Source organism: Trichoplusia ni, chromosome 11 (genome assembly GCF_003590095.1).
Source record: "Trichoplusia ni isolate ovarian cell line Hi5 chromosome 11, tn1, whole genome shotgun sequence".
In the NCBI taxonomy this organism is placed as follows: Eukaryota; Metazoa; Arthropoda; class Insecta; order Lepidoptera; family Noctuidae; genus Trichoplusia; species Trichoplusia ni.
Window position 1 is genome coordinate 3,745,680 of NC_039488.1, and position 21,484 is coordinate 3,767,163.

The 21,484-nt window shown below is 35.4% G+C and overlaps 1 protein-coding gene across 1 annotated transcript; it reads right to left on the bottom strand.

The window, feature by feature from the left end:
• Nucleotides 1-2,506: 2,506 nt before the first annotated feature.
• On the bottom strand, nucleotides 2,507-4,242 carry LOC113499041. Its single transcript, XM_026879370.1, has 3 exons — nucleotides 3,988-4,242; nucleotides 3,320-3,406; nucleotides 2,507-2,730 (listed from the first exon to the last, which is right to left on the bottom strand). The coding sequence occupies exons 1-3, from the start codon at nucleotides 4,025-4,027 to the stop codon at nucleotides 2,555-2,557; spliced, it is 303 nt and encodes a 100-aa protein (XP_026735171.1). The 5' UTR covers nucleotides 4,028-4,242; the 3' UTR covers nucleotides 2,507-2,554.
• Nucleotides 4,243-21,484: the final 17,242 nt, after the last annotated feature.

A 21,484-nucleotide genomic window follows, 5' to 3' on the forward strand; every position in this document is an offset into this window, starting at 1 on the left:
ACGTCTGGTGCACCCGTTGATAATAACCCAAGTATAGAATCTCGTAAAACTATTTAAAGCCTAATAACTACTACTATTACTACTCGAGTTATTTCAAAACTGCAGTTTAACTGTAATTTTAGTTACTCAAAATTACAGTCAAAACTTACTACCTACTACCTACTTAATTTAATACTACGTATGGCCCGCGGTTTCGTACGCGATCTATTTAAACTTTCACCGGGCAAACAAATCAAAACCGAAATTATCAGTATTTGTTCAGCAATTTTCGAGTTAAAACCGAGACTACTTTCTGTCACAACAGTAGAATGATCATACACCCGGGAACCTCTTTTGGTATTTCGACAAGCATAATTACATCCAACTCAATATAAAATACTCAAGCGATAAAAATATTCGTTATCGATATGAAATAAAAAAAGGATATTCCTGATACTATTGTTCAAACACGGCCCTAACAATTGCAGAATCATCATTGGCTACCTCCGTTCCGTTTAAGAGTTGAAATAATTTTAGCTTCACGCTTTATTTATTTTCCATAATGGAGAGTGAATCAGCACTTTTTCTTCTACTAAACATACAAACGGTGCCTCTATTTATAATACGCGTTGTAGAAAAAAAGCGTTCGTTGTTTTTTAAACTGTTTTCGTATTGTTTTTTATATCAGCATATCAATGTTTTTTTTCGCCAATTAATCGGCTTGCTGAAGAAATCAACGTTTCGTTAATTTATTTGGACAGTTTACAACGTCCAATGTACTGTGAAAATACTGTATTATGTATATTTGTGATAAAGCATTATTATTATTATTTTGTGTGCTAGAGTGCAATTATATACAGATACGGTCAGAAAAATAGGCTTAAAATTAGGCAAACGTTTGCACATTGCCCAAAAATCGAACATCGAATATAATTTAATAATGCTAACTACTTAACAACTTTTTTTGTAAACTCAAAAGCTTTTATCTATAACTAGCTGTTGCCCGCGACTTCGTCCCCGTGGGTAGAAGATATAAGTTATGATTTAGGTATACCTGCCCGGTTCTTTTTGACATTTTCCATTATATCGTAGCTCCTATTAGTCGCAGCGTGATGGTTTATAGCCTAAAGCCTTCCTCGATGAATGGTCTATTCAACACAAAAAGATTTTTTCAATTTGGACCAGTAGTTCCTGAGATTAGCGCGTTCAAACAAACAAACAAACTCTTCAGCTTTATATATTAGTATAGAAGTATAGATTATCATGTAATCCAAGTGTAATATAATACTGACGAACAAAAACAACAAATAGAAGCAGATACAAGATAGGCAACATTAAAACAAATTACGTTCATTGTAGGGTAAATGGTTGTTGATTTGCATAGGTTTGCACGCCGACTCTACTGGTAAGTTACAGTTGCGAAAACTATAAACTATGGCGGACGTGCCCGCGTTGAAGGAGTCGATAATAAATCGCTAACTTGCTGTGGAATTACACTGACCGTAGGGCAAAGAATAACACTAAACAGTATTGAATAAGCAGTAAAGTGATTTTAAAAGTAAAGTGTTTTAAAGCTTGGTACTCATCGATGTAGAGCAGCAGTAGAGTATTTGATTTGCTATTTGGCAGGTGGATAATGCATTATCAAAAGTTAGCTTGAGTTAAGAATGACCTATTAATACATCACCACTAGGGGAGAATTTTCCAAAATCAACGATCGAGACCTTGATCATCCTAATCGGGATAGATTTTCATTTCATAGGACTCAAAAAGAAAGAAGAATTGGTAGTATGTTTCAAACAGATTTGTATTTAACCTGCCCAATATACGACAGAAAAAACTAGTATCACAAAATTGAATAGTTTTAATTTTCTACTAGGAGTTTTACACACGCTCTTCTTCCAACGAAAATATTGTATCATTCATGGTCTTCAAATTACGAATTGCTAACACAATGACATGTTGAATACATTGTCTTACAAAGGAATACGTTTTTTCTCGTTAATTTTCTATAGCAATTGGGTGTCACATCTGTGCTTGGATGGTCAGGGCACCATAAAGACAAGCGCACGTCGGACGCTCCCACCGGACGCGACGCATCTGCACCGCCCGCTTTCCGACCAAGCGGTAGGTTTATTAATCATAATACACAACTTATGAGTGTCGTTTCTGCAGTTGTTTAATCAATAATGTATAGAACTACGTGATGTCGATTATACTGAGCTCTTTAATTACTAGTGTTTATAAATTTAAAAATAACTTTGTCAGAGGCCAAGTAACCGATGACTTATAACGTTTATCTATCGGGCCACCTACTACTGCTACCATCACCTACTTCCTTTTTCCTGTACAGTATATTGTAGAATTTCCGGAACCTAAACCGTCTTCATAACATTCTGACAACTTCAAAATTTCGGGGTAAGCCGATAATAATGTGACAGTTTTGGGACAATAGAAAAAAAAACCTATACTGCGAAAATATATAATTTGAGAAAAAAATCCTCAACTCAATTAAATATAATAAAAATCATTTTAGAGTCAACATTTGGAGTTACATTAATAATTTCTCATTCAACTACGTGAGATGCATTATGCCACAAATGACGTTAAGGCACAGTAAACTCCAGAAGAGACAACAGGCGCACTCGCCGCCAGACTCGCCGGTGACCGGTGCATTCCAAGGAACAGCATCAACATCGTTCAGCCCAACAACCCGGGTAACACTCTTCTCCTCGCCAACATCTCCAACACCTGCACAGTCGACCGCACATCAGTGGTAACACTTGACATTGAAAGCTATTTTTAAGAAGCTAAGGTTTTCGAATTTCGGTAATTCGGTGTCACCAAAGACGTGTGGTCGACCATACGATGCCAGATTAGGGCTACCAAAGCTTTAACCCTATGGTAGACTTACTATCTTGAGTAGAAGACTTTACCCTATTGAACCTACTCTGACAACTGACAAACACCTATGTACATATATGTTTTTACACGCTGTTATGTTGGCCTAGTGGCTAGTGATCCGATCGTGGGTTCGATTCCCACACCGAACAAATGTTTTTCTGATGAGCACAATCATCCGTCTGTGTGCGTAATGTCTCTATATTATGATTGTATGTATTTAGAATCATTGTTCATTTATTATTTATCAATTGCCTAGTTCTCATATCACAAGCTTTGCTTAGTATGACACTAGATGGCGTTGTGTGAATGCTGTCGAATATTACATATATTCATTATACCCAGAATTTTGCTATCCCATGACCTATTCATTCCTTGTATTTAACACCAGACTATTATTTTCTATACCACTTATTTATGAGTTGTACTATTTACTGACCTCCATCATTACAGTCCTGGCATTGCGAGTCTGTCAGTTCCTCTTTGTGGCCTATAGGGACATTTTCTCCACCTCCACCGCTTGCATCTGCAATTTAATTATGAAAACTAACATTCCATATAACTTGTATTTTTGTATTTCGGTTCATGTATTTTTCCTCATTGGTCTAGTGCAATGGTTAGTAGTTAGTTTACCAGCATAATATAAATGTCCCATTAGCTTTGCTGGGTTTTGAGGTTCTGAGTATTGATCATCATGCTAGCCCACTATGATAAGCACTTTCAGACCCGATTTTTTGCCACGATATTTTTCATCATATTTCCTCAGTGGTGCATTCAAATTATTTAGAAGCCATGCGTTGCAATGAAACATGCACTTTGTGCTAATAAAACCTGCAGATTGACATGAAATATCATAGTTTCAATATGATTTGCAATGATGAAGTAAAAATATTTAATTCAACAAGTTTGTAAAAATATGGATGGGTTCAATAGTATCAGGATTTAGTTCAAATAAGTGAGTTTCATCATCGGAATAATACCTTTATAAAATATCAAATGAAAGATATTTTTCATCCTACACTTATGCGTGTGACGAACGAACGTACACGAAGAGTACATATACATAGTCCCAAGACTTTTCTAAAACCCCAATAGTGTTCAACTTGCCTTTGGATTTTGAACTGTCAATATCCTTTAATTCCTCCATGTCAAGCACTGAACTTGTATTAAAATGTATGAACACTATTTCTGAATGATTAAATTAATAATCTTTTAGCAACTAAATAATACTATAAACCTTATCTATAGCTATTAACTTATATGTGACATTGTTATTTATGCGAAATGTTGTCTATGGAAACTTCAATTCAAAAAGGATTTTATTATTTATATTCGTAAAGCCTAATGAGGTTGTAACATTCTAAAACTCTAAACTAGCAGGTCTTTGTTTCTATTGAAATAAAATTAACAAATTGCTACAATTTTTCAGATGTGACTGCTTTTTAATCATATAACTTTCATTCAAGCTTCATTGCATTAAATAATATGTTTTACCATGCATTTTATCCCCGCGACTCACAAGGCTTCTAAAAGAAGAATCAAAAACCTTCTTAAAACAAAACACTAAATCATCGCTTAAAATTTTCATTACGCCATGCTCTTTCACTAACAATAAACTAAAGTGGATCAATAGATCACAACGCTAATAAATCACTAACAATAGCACAGTTTTAGATCAAAGACACAATCAACTTTGATATCAAAATTCGTGTGAATGCCAGTAATAAAAATTAATAAACAGCGCGGGCTTGCCAACACCGCGGGCGTCCCGTTTATTGATGAAATGAAGACCAATTAAATTCTGGAGCAATTTCATATTAAAAACAGATATATTTTATATAGGATTATTACATTTGTTGCTAAGGGTTTTTAAAAAAAATTGAGGAAAATGTTCTTAGGATAATTTACTCAATAATACAAAGAGGAAAATTACTGTTTATTTCTAGAGGTATTTATTTCGTAGAGCGGACAATTTCACAATCTTGCAAACGACACAACTAATGCTAATTGCACATAACTGGACTTAGATGCATCCAGTTCTACAAGTTTGGGGGTCTTGATCTTGGTTATTTATTACATATATTTATTTTATATATACCAGAATAAATTATTTAGCTAGTCTTTGATGACAAACGGTAAATTTAGTTAAGATTTTTTTTATATTTATATAAACCAACATGGATCGGCGTCATTATGATACAACGTTTAATAATCGTGATAAACCACAATTAGTCTAGTTTTTGGATTTAGAACCAGCAAGAACAGAGCCGGTATCCCAAACTGTCAAGAACCATACGTCACAAGCGTACTTCGTGACTTCAACATATTTCCAGAGAAGTTACTTTAACATGAGCGATTCAAAAATTGAGTCCGTACACGAAGCCAAGTAAGACTATAATATATTGGGTTTAAAGATCGCATCGCTTAACCACACCGACCCGTTTCTCACAGTTAACTGTTACAACTTGAGCACCAAGATAAGTTGCATTTTGTGTTGATACTAGTTCTTGTTGAAATCCAGAGAAATCGCTATTCGTTTGTTTTTAGTCTATAGATTTAAAAAAAATATAGAGGTAGGTATTAGAGAGGTAGGTACTAAATCTCTAAATAAATCTGTTAGTCCGTCAGACAGATTCCCAAAAAATATTCAATACGTATATTTCATTTTAGCACGTCATTTAAAAGCAAGGAAGGTAAAAACACTTAAGTATGATAGTGGAGGCTAAAAAAATCACTTGCTAGTAAGAAGCGTACTGGTAAGTGACGTCACAAGACAATTTTAAATCTTTTAATTTGTTTACGAAATAATAAAAAAGACGAATCCAATTTTTTTTTTAAATCTGTATGAAGGGCTAAACAGTCTTCTATTTTGTCAAATACCCTAATAAGCCTTTTCTAGCGGCCGTTGGGACTAATTGGTATGGAAGAAAAAACTCTGGCTAAGACGAATTACATTTAATTAGTAACGTTTCTATTTAAGAAAAGAAATGTTATATCTATATACTAATAAATAAAGCTGAAGAGTTTGTTTGTTTGTTTGAACGCGCTAATCTCAGGAACTAATTAAAAAAATCTTTTTGTGTTCAATAGACCATTCATCGAGGAAAGTTTTAGGCTATATAACATCACGCTGCAACTAATAAGAGCGAAGATACAATGGAAAATGTAGCAAAAACGGGGAAAAATATTCATCTTTGATGGCTTCAAAAAATCTTATCTTATATCTCCTAACCACGCGGACGAAATCCGGGGCAACAGCTAGTAGTATCACATAGCGATATCCCAGAGGGCCTACTACTTCCTGCTACAGTATTATTCACTCATTCTAGTTATGGTTGCGTTAGGAGCTTTTCGAACAATCACACTAACTGTGTCTTTCACGTTTGATAGTTGGAAGAATTTACGTATTAAGTGGCAAATACCTCGGCGATCGTGCTGAAAATAATAATAGCGTTAAGTTAATCATTTTGATTATAGAAAAGTGTTGTCTCAGCCTATATTATAGCAATATCTCTCTCAGATAACCATTCTTCTTTAACAGGTGCTGGTAGGCTCTTATTTTATTTATTTATTTATTTAATAGTTTATGTACACAGATACACACACAGAGTACAGAAAAGAAGAAAGATAGAACACATAGTACATAGGCACAGCTTATTTCAACAGAAATTTCTTCCAGCAGGCCCGTTATGGGAGAGTTAGAATAAGAAGAGATGCAGATAGTGTGTAAAAAACAAAAAAGAAAGAAGCTATAACTAAAAATAATTACTAACTTTAACCTAAATACATATGTAATATATATATAAATAAATAAATATATTTAATGCTAATATATATAATGCTCTTAGTTCATTGTTCCGAAAAAAAAATCATTCAACGATTTCATTTTAAGTTTTAAGAAAATGCGTTTCTTACGGCAATTTAATTTTATACGTATCGCACTAGATTTATAAAAAAAAAACGGTTTTAGTATAAATCTTTTTGAAATCTGCTTTTTTCCATTCATAATAAACGCATTTGCTCTTGCAAAAACTTAAAACATGTCTTCGTAAGCCGCTACGTTAACAGCTCTTGAAATTTCGCATCAATTTCAAATTATATTGAAATTATGAACAGATATAAATGCGTAATACTTGCTAAACGTTAAGATGTCTGACTCCTAAGCGCCAAAGCTTTACAAGTTAAATGGAAGAGGCAAATCCTTTGATCTTGAAATCTTAATTGATTTTAAGAAATTGTAAATATTAATTACGCTGGCACGCCAGAAGGTATTAAGATTTTTTAATTGAGGACATTAATTAAAGCGGTGTTTGTTGTGGCAAAAATGTAAACATACATTTTTGCCACACTGCATTGTAGCAACATTTTGTTCATTTACATATGTATAAGAAGAAAAAAGCTTACTTGATGTTTTAAATTTTTTAATATAGGAGCTTTTCTGAAAAATTAAGGTCCCAAAACTTTAAAAAAATTATCAGTCACTTCATGTATATAGTTTTACGTATATATAGTTTTACGCTAGATAATCTTATTTAAATATCAGCACAGCGTACTATTCTTGAACAGCTTTTTCAAAAAGCAATAAAAAATGTTAATAACCTCAGCGCCACAGCTCCCAACCGGTTAAATTTACTCTCTTAATGTAACAGTGGAAACGGCGTGCATATAACTCATCGGAATGTAATATTGCAATATAAAACATCCAGTAATCAGGCCCCAGAAATAAAGACACATCGGAACACGACAAATATTAAAATAAAGGCGAAAATAAAACGAATATTTACGACATTTTATGTTTCTCATTTTCGATTAATGAATTTTTTTCATTCTGAATATGAGGGAAAATGAACGTTATTTGAGCTGAAATATGACCCACCATATGTTCGCGGCGGCTTTTCGTGTAATTGACTTTGCCCTAATGAAACGCCGTTCAGTCACGCCTTCGTGTTTAGCATTTCTGTAAATTTTATTGTATCGTGATTTGGATTCACAAGACGCACACAATGCTAGACCCCAGAGGCAATTGCTCGAATCTTCAACAACTAAATAAAGACTTCTACCGCATATTTGCGTCCTCCGTTATCAAGTACTGAGAAAACGAGGATTTTAATGCTTGAGTTATGTAATATAAAGACTGCCGCATTAAAGTAATTTATGAAATTCTTATATTCTAGGTAGGTATAAGAAAAAAAACAGTTGCTAATAATGAAATACGGTCTAAGTGTTGCATTTCTGAAAATAAGATGACGCATTACACAACATGTAGCCACATCTCTCTTTAACAACGTGTACCTGTGTTATTTTAAAGGTGTCCCCTGCATGGCTTTCGATACTGCTAGACTGCTAGCTCATAAATATTCCGATAGCTTCTTAGAATTGTACACGTATCGGTATACATTGAATCTGACCTACATAACAAGTTCGTGATCGTCAACAACCATTGAAACTTGATCTCTCATTAGCAATCAATGACTAAGAGGTCTGGGCGCAGGCCTACAGCTAAATATGAAATGTATCTTGTCTGTGGATGTAGACGTTTTAGGCAAATGGATGGACAACGGAGGTACGGTATAATCGCATAAATCGGTGATACACGTAAACCTATATAACTAAAGGCAAAAGAAAAGACAATCATTTATTCCAGGATTTTTCATTTGTTTCTGTTGCTTAATCAAAGATTTCGATTAAGTATAAAACAATAGACGGTCAATAGATAAAGCCCTAAGCTACAATACAATTGTGACACAAAAAGTACGTTCTGTCATTCTTTCTTTGAAGTCGACTCTGATTTTAAAGGCACAAAGACATAATATTAATGTAAAACCAGGACAACATTAAAATGTTGTTTCTTTCAACAATCTTTGTCTGTTCCATAATAATAACAAAAGGGCCAGGTGAGAGCTAATAAACAGAATGGCTTTGTCCTCTTAACGAGCTTTCACGGAAAGACTTAGCCGTGCAAATATAAATAAACTGCTATTGTTTCGTGTGCCGGATGAACCTTTGCTTTTAGCGATCCACTGGAAAATACAACGAACGCTCACTATTTATCTTCTTAATTACTGATTAGTCGATACAGACGTTTCCGTTTCTTTGCAGCTCAGATGTTTCGCTAGCTATGTTTCATTAAGTTCTTAATAAAACAACGCAAGAAATTACTCTGTATGTGGAGAATTTCGGATTAGGTTTGCGGGGTCTTTAGAAATAGGAGTTTTCTCTTTGTCAGTTCATCTTTTCTTTAATAGCTTCCGAGGGTACTATTACAAATATTATCTCGGTTCTAGATTGCGGATTATAAAGTATTTATTTATTTTGGAAAACCTCAACATTGATTTGAACATTAATTATAAATAGATGGGTGTCTTTGTGCATGTGACTGGAATATCGAAACCCACCGCAACACAAGGATAGAATTCCTTTCTACGTATTCCTTTTTAATCTGTTAAATGATAAAATGTTAAAATCTTCAAATAAGATTGAAAAATTTCCACTAAGCACAAAATAAATAAAAATAAAACTTCAAATTAGTAAAAAGTCTTCTCGAAAAATCCTCCAGTCCAACTTTGGACTACTGCTTTACCCTAAAGCGAGACATTTAACTAGGTACTGAACCCAGTACAGTAATGAACCTAAAGCCTCTCACATCTGACACTGGCGTTAGCTGGAAGTTCTTGTTTTAATCGTCTTATTTCCCCCTCCGTATATTCAAATGTTCAACTTAAATGGAAAAATCAAAACGCCCTCAAATAAAATGTCCCGAAATGTTTTATTCAGAACCAAAGAATAACGTTTCACAGATAATTTAATTGCATTACTAGCTATTGCCCGCGGGCCGACTCGATGCTAATCGAAAATGATCAAACGGGAACATAAAATCGGGATAAAAATAATCCTATGTTAGTGTAAAACTATTCAGGTTATTTAATATTTAACGAGTGCCAAATTACGTCTAAATACGTTCAGTGATTTTTGCTTTTTTACTAAACATATTTCTAAGCATTGAAATACACTACTTTTTAAAATGGTTATGTAGTTTTTTGTATTTTTCTTTCTCCATATAATGGTCTACCTATTACTATAATACTGATATTCTCTTTAACATAATTACCTACTTATTCGATCTGAATAACAAGAGATACATTTTTTAGAGTCACAAAACACTGTAGACACTATCATAAGTAACATAAGTAAAAAGCATGTCAAGTGCCCGAAAAAGTCCAATATATTTATCGTAATACGTAAACAACCCATTTCACAGTACTTACAGGGTTATCGTGTGGTACCAGTACGTGGTGTATCTATTACTGGACGCGTAAGCCTCGCCCGTTGGGCCCGGCGATAGGGGCCAGTCTGTCTGTACTGGTTTAGCTCTTAAGTACGTCTTACTGACGCTCTTAGCTTGCAGATAACTGGCCCAGTCTAATGTGGGATTGCATGTGGATCTAACTGCCAGTATGGTTGAAGAATTAACTCGTTGGAGTTCACTGAGTAATGTTTGCTCTTTAAGTGTTTTAGGATAGAATAGGAAGTTTTTTAAAGCAACTAGAGTCGATGAGTGATTTTTAATTAAATGACGCCACCGTCATTTCCACTACGGTTACGGACTATGTTTAGGTCCGAAACTATTCGGGCTATCCCGATAAACAATTAATGTTACAAGGCGTGATTAAACCGTTGCATTACATAACAATTTATTTCAAAATGAAACTCCTTCTACTAACTCTTTTAATAAACAATATTAAACATTGGGTTGGCTTAACTCCTGCCATATCATTACTGCGCAAAGGTGATCACGATACACAAAACTATCAACATTGCTCCTAAAGTTACACTAACAAAATAAAAAGTCGGCAAGGCCTTATCTTACACAATTCATAATCTTCTTATTATGAAATCTCAACGCATTAACGCATACGAGACGTAAGGCAAGATGTAATAGCCAGTCAAGTACGTGTAAAACATAAGTGGGCACTCAACGTAACTGCATTGTAAGCAGAGCATCAGAGAGTAGCCGTAAGCTCAATTGCGCTGCGGTGTATGCATTATCTTAACTAAGTCTTATAATACCTACGTATACAGGTTTAATAAAGTTAATTTAACTTCTTGGAAGTCTTTGTTTTTATTTACATGAATTTTGGATAAGTCGCCAGTGTTTGTGGTATTTTTTTAACAAAATCTTGGATAGTCTTTTATTTATATACAATTGATAAATTACAGCATTGGGATTAGACCAGGAGCAATAAAAAGGTTTTTGCGTCATTTTGAAACTTTATCTACAAAATAAGTTAAATAGGTAAAGTTCTTCTTTTAATAAACGACTACTTAGCTATTAAATCCTAATATCGCGAGAGGTCGTCATAAACATTCAAGGTACATGCGCAAAGACTATAAATAAAGCTTGACCTACGCCAGAATCAAACCCGCGGCATATCGCCCAAATATACTATCCGTGCTGAGAAAATTAACTTAATTAAAACTTACCTATCAATCACACAAAACAATCAATTCGAAACCAAACCAAACAACACTTACACAAATAAAACACTACAACATACTTTTTTCAATATCAGCTGATAAATCGTAGCAACTTATTTACACAGCAAACTTTATTTCACTGTTCTGGTGTTCACGAGGAAACTGATGTTGAGATAAACATGACTTTGCGTAATACATGGGTGCCTATTATGTCGCTCCGATACCAACATTTCACGTTTCTGTTCCACGGAGTCGATTTCGAAAAATGCTTCATCAATTTATCTGTTCCCGTTCAGCGCCCTGATCGATGACAACGGGCTGATATTTGTCAACGATACGACGTATAAAATACGTTTAAAACTTTTCACTGTCTCGATGCGTTATTGTTCTGATCGTACAATATCTTATTACATGTACGTATGTTCGTTTCAATTTGTATTTCAATTCAACAACTGTTTCAGGAGTTCGGTTATTTGTGTTGTTGAGAATTTTTATTACTTTTTTTATTAGTTATCTTGCTCTTTGAGTCTTTACTAGGTTGACGTTTTAAAATAAGTAAAGAACGTTTACTTTTCCCAGTGAAACTATGCTATAACTAATATTTTGTAACAAAATAACTTACAACCGACTTCAATTAAAATTTTATTTATTTTAATTAAAACATTGCTTCATATAAGTGAAATTAAACATGAACGTACATGGTTTCCATCATATCGTCATCGTATTAGTTAAATTACGAACGTCACTACCGAAGAGTATGTCGAAAATTTCCTTTGCAAAGATAGAGGCATTTATTAGGAGCGTGTTATAATTAAACTAATCTATTGGACGCGTGTGTACCAGGAACAGCCAATTTAATAAGACCTCCGACTACCCGACTTTTTCGTCAAAGTACACGTTCTTAGTTAGAAGTGTCGAGACGTGAAGGCTCTAAGTATTCTGGACGTGTGTTGTTGCTTGTCTGATCTCGAAGAGGCGCCTTCTTGTGCTGGCAGCCTCCTTTAATTAATGTCTCTGAAACTACACGAGCCACACGTATCCAATACTTGGTATAAACATGCAGGAAAATCTAAGGTACTTTGATTACATCTTGCAAAATATTCGCTTTTACTTACCGTAACGAAATTAGTTTCTGCGTTATTTCATTTACTTGGACTATGAAACTTTATTTTGCAAACATTTTTTTTGTAAAAATATCTTCATTTTCTGATGAAATGTTACATTTTTGCAACAGGTAACCAATATGTAAGATATAATCTACATGCAGCATTCGAATACCCTTTAAATCGTGAAAACCAAAAATGTGTTCCTTAGTGTAATTTTATTCGCGTATAACAGTTTTATACCAATACCATGATTACTTAATGCCACTACTTTAAGACGAAGAGAACAACTAGCAATTTAATTAGACAGACCCGCTAACCGCAAAATCAACCCTACTATTTCCACAAATTCACACAAGACACAGCATCGTTAATTATTCGGTAATTTCCGATTCTTTCAATAAAACAAGAATTGATCGAACGTGCTCCATTAATCTGCCAATGCCAAGGACGAATGTGATTGATGGGTGACATCACATTACGTAGCAAGCGATGAAATCAATCCCTCATAGACCCTCAGATATTGACCAACATGACAAACTCATGACTTTTATGGATAGTATTGATTACGTTTTTGGGGTGACTGACATTTGTTTCTTCATTCTTTTCTTTTTCGTCACAATACTTATATGTACGTCCACTGCTGGGCACAGGCCTCTCCCAGTATAGGGAAGAGTTGAGCATTGATCATCACGCTAGCTCGCTGCAGGTTGGCAGATTCCAATATTTGGAATCCAGGTTTCCTCATATTCCTTCACCGTTTATCAGCGGTTTCTTATATTTATTGAGAAAAGTACGTATTGAATTGAAAATTGTATGTACTTTGCCTGCTTTGAGATACATCGTTTAAATCGACTTTTAAAACTAACGGTTAATCCGATGAAATTTTAATTCACGTACTCTTAAACTCTGTAACAAATAACAATCCACAACAGAAAATAAATTTCACTTCAGAAAAGCAACTTGAAAAATGCAACGTAAGATTTCTCAACAATTACATTATTTGAAGCACGTAGAAAATTGAACACATATTGTCAACAACTCGACATAATACACGTTACGATCGTAATCTTTACGGTCCACGATAACGTTAACGTGATGGGCCATAAAACAAGCAAGAATGAAACGCACGCCACTGAAAACTTGTTCATATCTTCGAAGTTAACTGAAAGTGCATTATAAGTTCCACCTGCTCGGCACTGAGGGCTTAAATAGGGGCCATGTCTGAAAGCTTTTGAATCTCTCAGAGTTAACGAAATATTATGCAAAATAATGAATTAAAACTAGTTCAAGTATCCGCTATTGTATTGTAGTTGATGTGAGTTGGACTTAATATTTGTGAATTATTTTTTTCTATTTTGTGTGGAATGTAAACAGTGTCTAAAGGATAGTAAAACTAGCGTGGATTGAAAAAAATATTCTTGTATTTTCCGTGTCGAAGATACGAAATAAGAAAACGAATAAAGAAATAGAAAAATCTAAAGTATTGTGTACTTATCTGTATAAAAAGAAATAGATATCAGGTATCTTATTTGGTTTTATTTGGTCTGTGAGTCCATGATCGCCACAGTCGTGTCTTGGCGCGTTAAACCGGATCATAAACAAACTACACTGAGGTTTGACAAATGTGTTTGCAACCTCTTTGGGCACCACCATCTGTTGCTACGGTACTGTTATAAAGAAAGCGAGACAGCGCTCTACATGTCATAGAGCAGTACCCCTCTTTCACATTCACAACATTTTTACTTTCAGAGGCAATGGTAGACTCTCTATGCAACGTTTGGCAAACATTTGACGGTTTCCACGCCGGTTGTGTCGAGTTCGCTCTATGTTGCCTGAGATTGCGGTAGTTTGAATCCCTGTTCCCGTGGTCACAGGTACAAGGAAAAGATCCGCGTGAGTAAACCGTTACATCATTTAATAAAGATTTATATTGTTGTGTAGAAGACTACGATATGATCAATCACGTGTAATAACGTTTGAATTGTACGAATATCGAATATTCATTTCTTTTTTTACTATACAAGATAATACATTCTGAATGTCTCAAAAGATCCCACCTACTTTTTTGAATATTTAGAATATGAAATGCCTTTAAATGTAATATAGTCATAAGTTTAAAAATACCCTAAAATAAAATATAAATACACTATAAAAAAATGTACAAATTTACACGAATAATAATTAAAATAAATAAGCAAGAACCCAAATAGCCTTTCATATTTAAACGTCGTTCATAATAACATTTTCCTGCTCCTACTTGTTAAAAATTATAAGGTAAAAGATTTTTACCAACATTTGCCGGCAATTAATAATTTTAACGAAAACAAGTCATTAAAGTCGAGTTTTTAAAGAACAGAATTTATTTACTCCGGGCCGTTTATTAAGTAGCCATCACGGTTTTATAATTAATAAATTTGCAAATATTTTGACCGAAATACATAAGAAATGTGTACAAGTTGCTGAAGAATTGTTAAAAATTAATAGAATAAATTTGTAAAAAAAAAATTGCAGTAATGTCTATATTTGACGGGCTTAAATCTGAGCATACGATGAAAAAATCCATACACCCAAATAGAGAACGCGATTTTCAACTACACTAATATTCACTTACATTTACTACTAAAATCTTCCAAAGTATGAAATTCAGAACCATCTTTTATGTTAACCTATCAATAAAAAGCTTTACGACATCTGATACTTTTTCACCAGGTTTTTTTTAACCTCTAGGTTCATGTATGGATTCGTTAATAATTATTCATCAATAAATTTAAATACAGGGATTTTAAAAGACCATATCGAATATTCATACTGGGATGCTCTACTTGTGGGTCAAAATATGTTTTTTTCAGTATAACAATGAATTGGAAAAGATAAACAGAAGAGGCAGGCAGATGAGATGGTGACGGGTTGACAATTATCTACTCTTAAGGAGTTGTGAGGTGGTTTAACAAACAGTAGCTTTAAGGCCTGTAAGATTCGAGAGATATTCTTCCAGCAATGGGGCAGTTATTTCCCAGCAGTAGATCTTTTCCATGCTGACCCCAACATAGTTGGGAAAAAGCTAGGCCAATGATGAGATATTTTCCAACATAAGCTTTTAGCGAGTTGTTTCAATCGAATCATACTCGAGTTGGTACTCTGACAAACAGCAGATCCTTAGTAATTTGGCTTCATTTTTACCCTATGATTCTGCAAGCCTAAAAATGCATGTAAAGATAAAAATAATAATTGGTCCCATTAAATATAATGTCACCAATATCATCAACTCCTGCAATAACGATAATATCACTGTAAATTTATTGAAAATCTGTGATTCTGTCTGGAGCAATTCAATTATATCGAACAGTGGGACTATTAAATTCATTGTAGTAATTGAGGGCGCCCATGTGCCAATAAATTCAACTAGATGTGATTTATCTTGAGAGCTTGACATCTAGACCGTGATACGTTCGACGTTCGAAAGGAAACACTAAAAAAGTTATATGGATGTTACTGTTCAGTTGTTTTTTTTTATTGATAAGCTAGCTTATTTTTTTCAGATACATTTTATATAAAGAACTCTTAATTACAGTTGACGTGTTCCAAATTAAGGATAGGTTGTTTTTTAGTAAGTGCCAACTGCCGATGCCGCGAAAAAGGAGAGTTGTTTTTTAGACAGAATTAGCCTTCCAGAAGTTTTCACCAAACATTTCCTAGCCGACTAATCGAATAATAAGACATAACATACAATTGTGCAAAACACCAATAAATCGAATTCGGTAGCGATATATCACATCGGTGGCAGTTCAGCTGAGTTCGCAAGAGGTTGCAGATAATGACGTCATCGGCGGGCACAGCGTACGTACAATGCCTTCATTATGCCCTAACAGCTTGCTTACCATTGCTCCATTGTGCCGCCTGTCTGCCGGCTAATGGAAATAGACCCGCAGTTGGAACTGACATCGAGTCCACAAGAGTATTTTTAAGCTTTGTCTGACTTCTGTACGACGGATTTAATTTAAGTGGTGTAGTGTTGGATTTCCTTGTTCAGTGTCGGATTAATCTATGTTTATATTACATTGAGATAAAGTTTGCATGTTTATGACGTCGTTGGGGATAATCCCAGAAGTTAATGAACTGGTTTTGGTAATTATTTCATAAATAGAAAGCCACGTTATTGTAATCGGGTATTTTAACCCGAAAAATCCTCGCTAATGAAGAGGGATGTGTCAATTATGGCTCAAATAATATCATACAAAGGAAACCATAAGTGCGAAACGCATATTAAGACTACGCTTACCTTCATTGAACCAAAAACTTTAAAAAACTTGGCTGGAGACTAAGATACCGGCCATAATTTACTAACTCTGAAATTCTGACATGTTTTAAAGCAATTTTAATAAGCGTATTCTAACTACATTATTAGAAGTAATTACGATTGTCAAAAAATAATTGAGCTCAAGTTACATAAATTCAGGTCGTTATATATAGTTTCGGTACAAGCAAACACAGCTACAACTAACGCACAACAGTAATAGATAACATTTGTATACATGAGTACATTCGCGTTCAGCAGTGTTGGCACATTTTGAGTAATCAGCACTAATTATGGTTATTATCCGTATTCGCAGTACCAAACAGGTCCTGATGTATATGTATGTACAGAACATGCAACTTATGTTGCGTTACAATACTAAATTCGGTTAGCATGCTATCAAATTTGTTAGAAGCATACGTTAGTACATAGGACGCATATGCAACGCGCACTATGAAGTTCATAGTATTTTGCATAGAATTATGTAATAAGAAGAAATGTAATACATAAAATTCCCCTGTCACAGTGCACGTAATTGAACTCCTAGAAAACTGGCTTGACCGTTTCTTATGCAATTTTGTGTCTGACTAATATAATATAATATTCTTCAACGTTCACACAACGCCATGTAGTTTGAATAACAATTAATATTTTAGATAAATTACACCCAGACAGAACGTGTAGTTTCAGGATCTCATTCCTAGATAACTTTACCGTAACCTGTGACTTCTTCCGTAGCAACAGTTTCATCAGATATCAGGTGCTACAACAACTCCCGAAACACAATGCGCATTCGTTTGATATCAAAAACAAAGATACACAAGTATAAGTATTTATCCTTTTTGGTTGATGTGAAAGGGATTTTTTCTGAAGGGTTTGATGGTAAAAAGGTATAATATTCGACCTTTGTTGTCGCTTGAACAATAGAAAGCCGGGCCGCGATTATTGGTCCGGTCGGGGTCGGGCAAGTGAAAGTAAATTACACAGCTTTTTCGTAACAGAACACAAAGTAACGATAAATATTTTTACGTAACTTCAACAAAAAGGTTCTATTTATATGTGTACAGTGCACATTTGTAGTCATTGTAGATATACTTACATGTACCGTACTCCATGGAAGTCTGCAGTGCATTTTCGAACGTTCCTTCCCCTATTACCAACTCTTAAGTTAGGTAAACACTGTTGCCATTGTGGATGCTAGGCGTCGCTCTAAACCGTCTAGAGAAATATAATATAATATAATATAATATATCCTGGGACAACTCACACACGGTTATCTGATCCCAAGCTAAGCAGAGCTTGTGTTATGGTAACCAGACAACTGATGAACTTACTTAAATATTTCTAAATACATACATATTATAGATAAATTACACCCAGACACCAGAACAAATGATCATGCTCATCACACAACATTTGCACAAATCTCTGGTTTCCACAGTAGTCTCGGTTTAAGATATGTTCCTCATGATAATTTTGGTGTGTGATATTACTAAACCGTTCCACTTTGCCATTTACAAAATTATAGTATCTCCAAAATCTCCCAAGATATCTTCAACCTTTTTTTCAAAGACATCAAGTTATATTATACTATCACCTTTTAAGCAAATAGAGTTCAAAAACTTCTCTGCCATTTATGGCAAGGCAGTCTTATATTTAAAATAACAGAACATTATTTTTTGATTGAAAATGTTTATTAACAATTACATTTTACTGTCACTGAACATTACTAAAAAGGAAAATATTTTACTAACAATTTTCTACTTTTACGATTTTTATTTACTGGTCGGTGCATTTATTAAATGGAACCTCTTTTTAGGACATTGAGTTAGGCTTAGCTGTCCTTTTACTGAGATCACAGCTTTCAATAAAATTCTGTTCATTTTCGCATAAATTCTTCATTCCTAATTTTTTTCCCTTGTAGCAAATGTGGAAGGCAAAGTTTGAAAATGCAGGCTAGCTTCACATAAATACTGTGGCGTAGTTCAGACTCTGTGCAATACAGGAATGATGGGCCAATCAGGTCGACTTATGCAAAGGATTTCAGCGTCGAATTCGGCAACTTCTTTATAATGTTGCCAAAGAGTTCCTGCATCTTGTCGAGTTCTGCTTTAAAGCGACACACAAACCGCTCCACGTCGCCAAGGAATTTGTCAATGATGACGTTCTCCTTCTGGTGTGCCTTCACCACCATCGCTATATCCTCCAAATGCCTCCTTCTTACATCGTTAGCTCGTTTGAACTCGTCACGGATCTCAGCGACATGATTTAATGTTTCTCTTGCTACATCTGCTATAACCTCCTTGTATTGCTTAATAGCTCTGATTTTGTAGTCGGACTGAATATTCCGCTGTCCGCTAGGTTTATGTTTCGTGAACAAGACGTTCAAACATTTTTCATCGGCTTCATACGTTCTGTACGACATCGTTAAAAACGAAATCACATTTCATTGTTCAATAAAGCTCTCAGAAATAATATCTGAGGCCTTTTGTAGATTATTTAATGAACGAACATATGAAATTATGATTATAAAACCGATGAAAAAGATTGAAACTTATCTGCGTGACAGAAATGTAAAAATGTGAGTGACAAGATATTATATTGACGAGAATTGACTGGACTGTGTATAGACAAACATCAGTATTTATTTTCATAGACATACACAGCAAAATAAATATAATAATAATAATAATAATAAAACCCCTCGGGGCTAGTCGTTCTCTCTCTCCATGGAATAACGCAAGACCAGAGGGCATATTAGTATGCTTTTTCAAACCTTGAGATATAAATAAAAAATGTATCTGAAGGTCTATGTAGGAGCATACATCCGCAGGGCAGCTTGTGGCGAGCTGTTTGTGAGTAGCGACACAACGGAACCTGAATGCCCCAGGGGGTCACTCTTTATGGGGACTCCCAGCTCTTTCTTGCCTTAACTGGCTGGCTAGAGAGGGGTCGCTAGAGCTATATGCTCGGGGTGGAAGTGTCTAATGGCGTAATAACGAGGAAACCCGCTCCGGGTCTGTAGCCCGCGATGGTGAAATCGGTGTCGCACCTCTCTACACCCCTAGCCGCTCGCACTGGTGTTGCCCACCTGCTGTCAATCGTGACGGTATCATAGGGGGCCCATCTAGTGAGCGGCGAGTCACCGCCTGCCAATTTATTTACATTACCATGTGTAGAGAGGCAGGTGTCATAGTTTTCTGGAAAATCCAACTAACTGGTCCACATAACTTATCATAATATAATAGCCTAATTGTTCATACACACATTCTTGCAATAGTTTTGTATCTACTTTGGATTCTTCATGTCCGTTCTCCCATAGAGCGGAGATGAATGATCCCTAGTAGATACCCCGTCACATATTAGATTAAAATTCTCAACAAGGCCTCTACATGTTGGACCTGTGTCCCCGTGCAAGCCTTTAAAAAGGACCGGGTCTCTTCACATGAAGTGATCCCGTGACTATAAAGAGATACAAATAATAATAATAATCTTTATTTCAGAACAATGTCCATACATAATTACAAAATAATAAGATTTATAGTAAAATTTGTGCGCGTATAAATGCTTTCAGGATGTCTGAGTCCTGCTTTTCCGCAATAACCTGCAGGATGCTGTTGGTGCTGCTCCTGACCCTGCTCAGTAGTGATACGAGCCGCTTGCGTATTACCGCGTGGAAGCCGTCTACCCTGGCTTCCGCAAACATACCGGAGGCACTGCAAAAACGGGGCAACCCCAACAACATCCTAAACCCGTTGTTATATTGGACACGTAAGGCATTGAGCGTCCTCTGCGTATATCTGAACCACAGGCTGCACGTGTAGAAAGTCTGACAGTAGGCTTTAAATAGAGTGACTTTAACTTGTTTACTACAACGCACAAACCTGCGGGCCAGCATATTACTTCTAACCGCCAATGCCCTACGTTCCCGTTCTATGTCAACCTGGTCCTCAAGGTCCTCTGTAACGTAATGTCCAAGATATTTAAACTTTTCTACCCGCTTTAGTTCAATGCCATTTAGCTTTATTGCGGGCACATTCAATGTACATTTACCGGGGGCCTTGAAACCATGTACTCGCTCTTCTTAGCATTGTACATCAATCCATGCTGAATGCTATATGTTTCACATATTGCAAGCAACTGCCTCATTGCACTTACAGTTGGGGTCAGCAGCACCATGTCGTCTGCGTAACTAAAGTTGTTCATACAAATGTTGTCAATCCAGCATCCCACTCGTGTGCTGCTGAGCCCAACTATAAGCTCATTCACGTACAAGTTGAAGAGCCTAGGAGAACTCAAACCACCTTGTCTCACCCCGCACTCCAACCTGTACGTGTCCGAGAAGGCATTTGCCCACCTTACATAATTATTCTGGTTTTGGTACCAGAAATGAAAAATCCGTTGTACCTGTGTAGGCACGCGGGTTTTCTTGAGTTTCTCCCATAAAAGTCATACGACACAAGGTCAAATGCCTTGGAGAGGTCAAGAAAGCATGCATACACAGGTGTACTTCTTTCCGTGTAGTATTGGACAGTGTGCTTCAGACTCAGAATTGCGCTTTCAGTGGAAAGTCCCGCGCGAAAACCAAACTGAGCATCATGAATATTAATATTTTTATCAAGTTCTGAGTCGAGCACACTGTCCAACACCTTGGCCACAATTGTAGCCAAGGAAATCGGTCGGTAATTGTTCTTATCAGACAAATCTCCAGTTTTATTTTTAACTATTG

Bases quoted from the DNA above. Each gene is read 5' to 3' on its own strand.
- LOC113499041 (XM_026879370.1), bottom strand. From the start codon at position 4,027: ATGGAGGAATTAAAGGATATTGACAGTTCAAAATCCAAAG. The intron at 3,407-3,987 runs GCAAGTTGAACA...ATTAAATTGCAG, and splicing joins TGACAGTTCAAAATCCAAAG to ATGCAAGCGGTGGAGGTGGA. The intron at 2,731-3,319 runs GTCAGTAAATAG...TCGACTGTGCAG, and splicing joins CCAGGACTGTAATGATGGAG to GTGTTGGAGATGTTGGCGAG.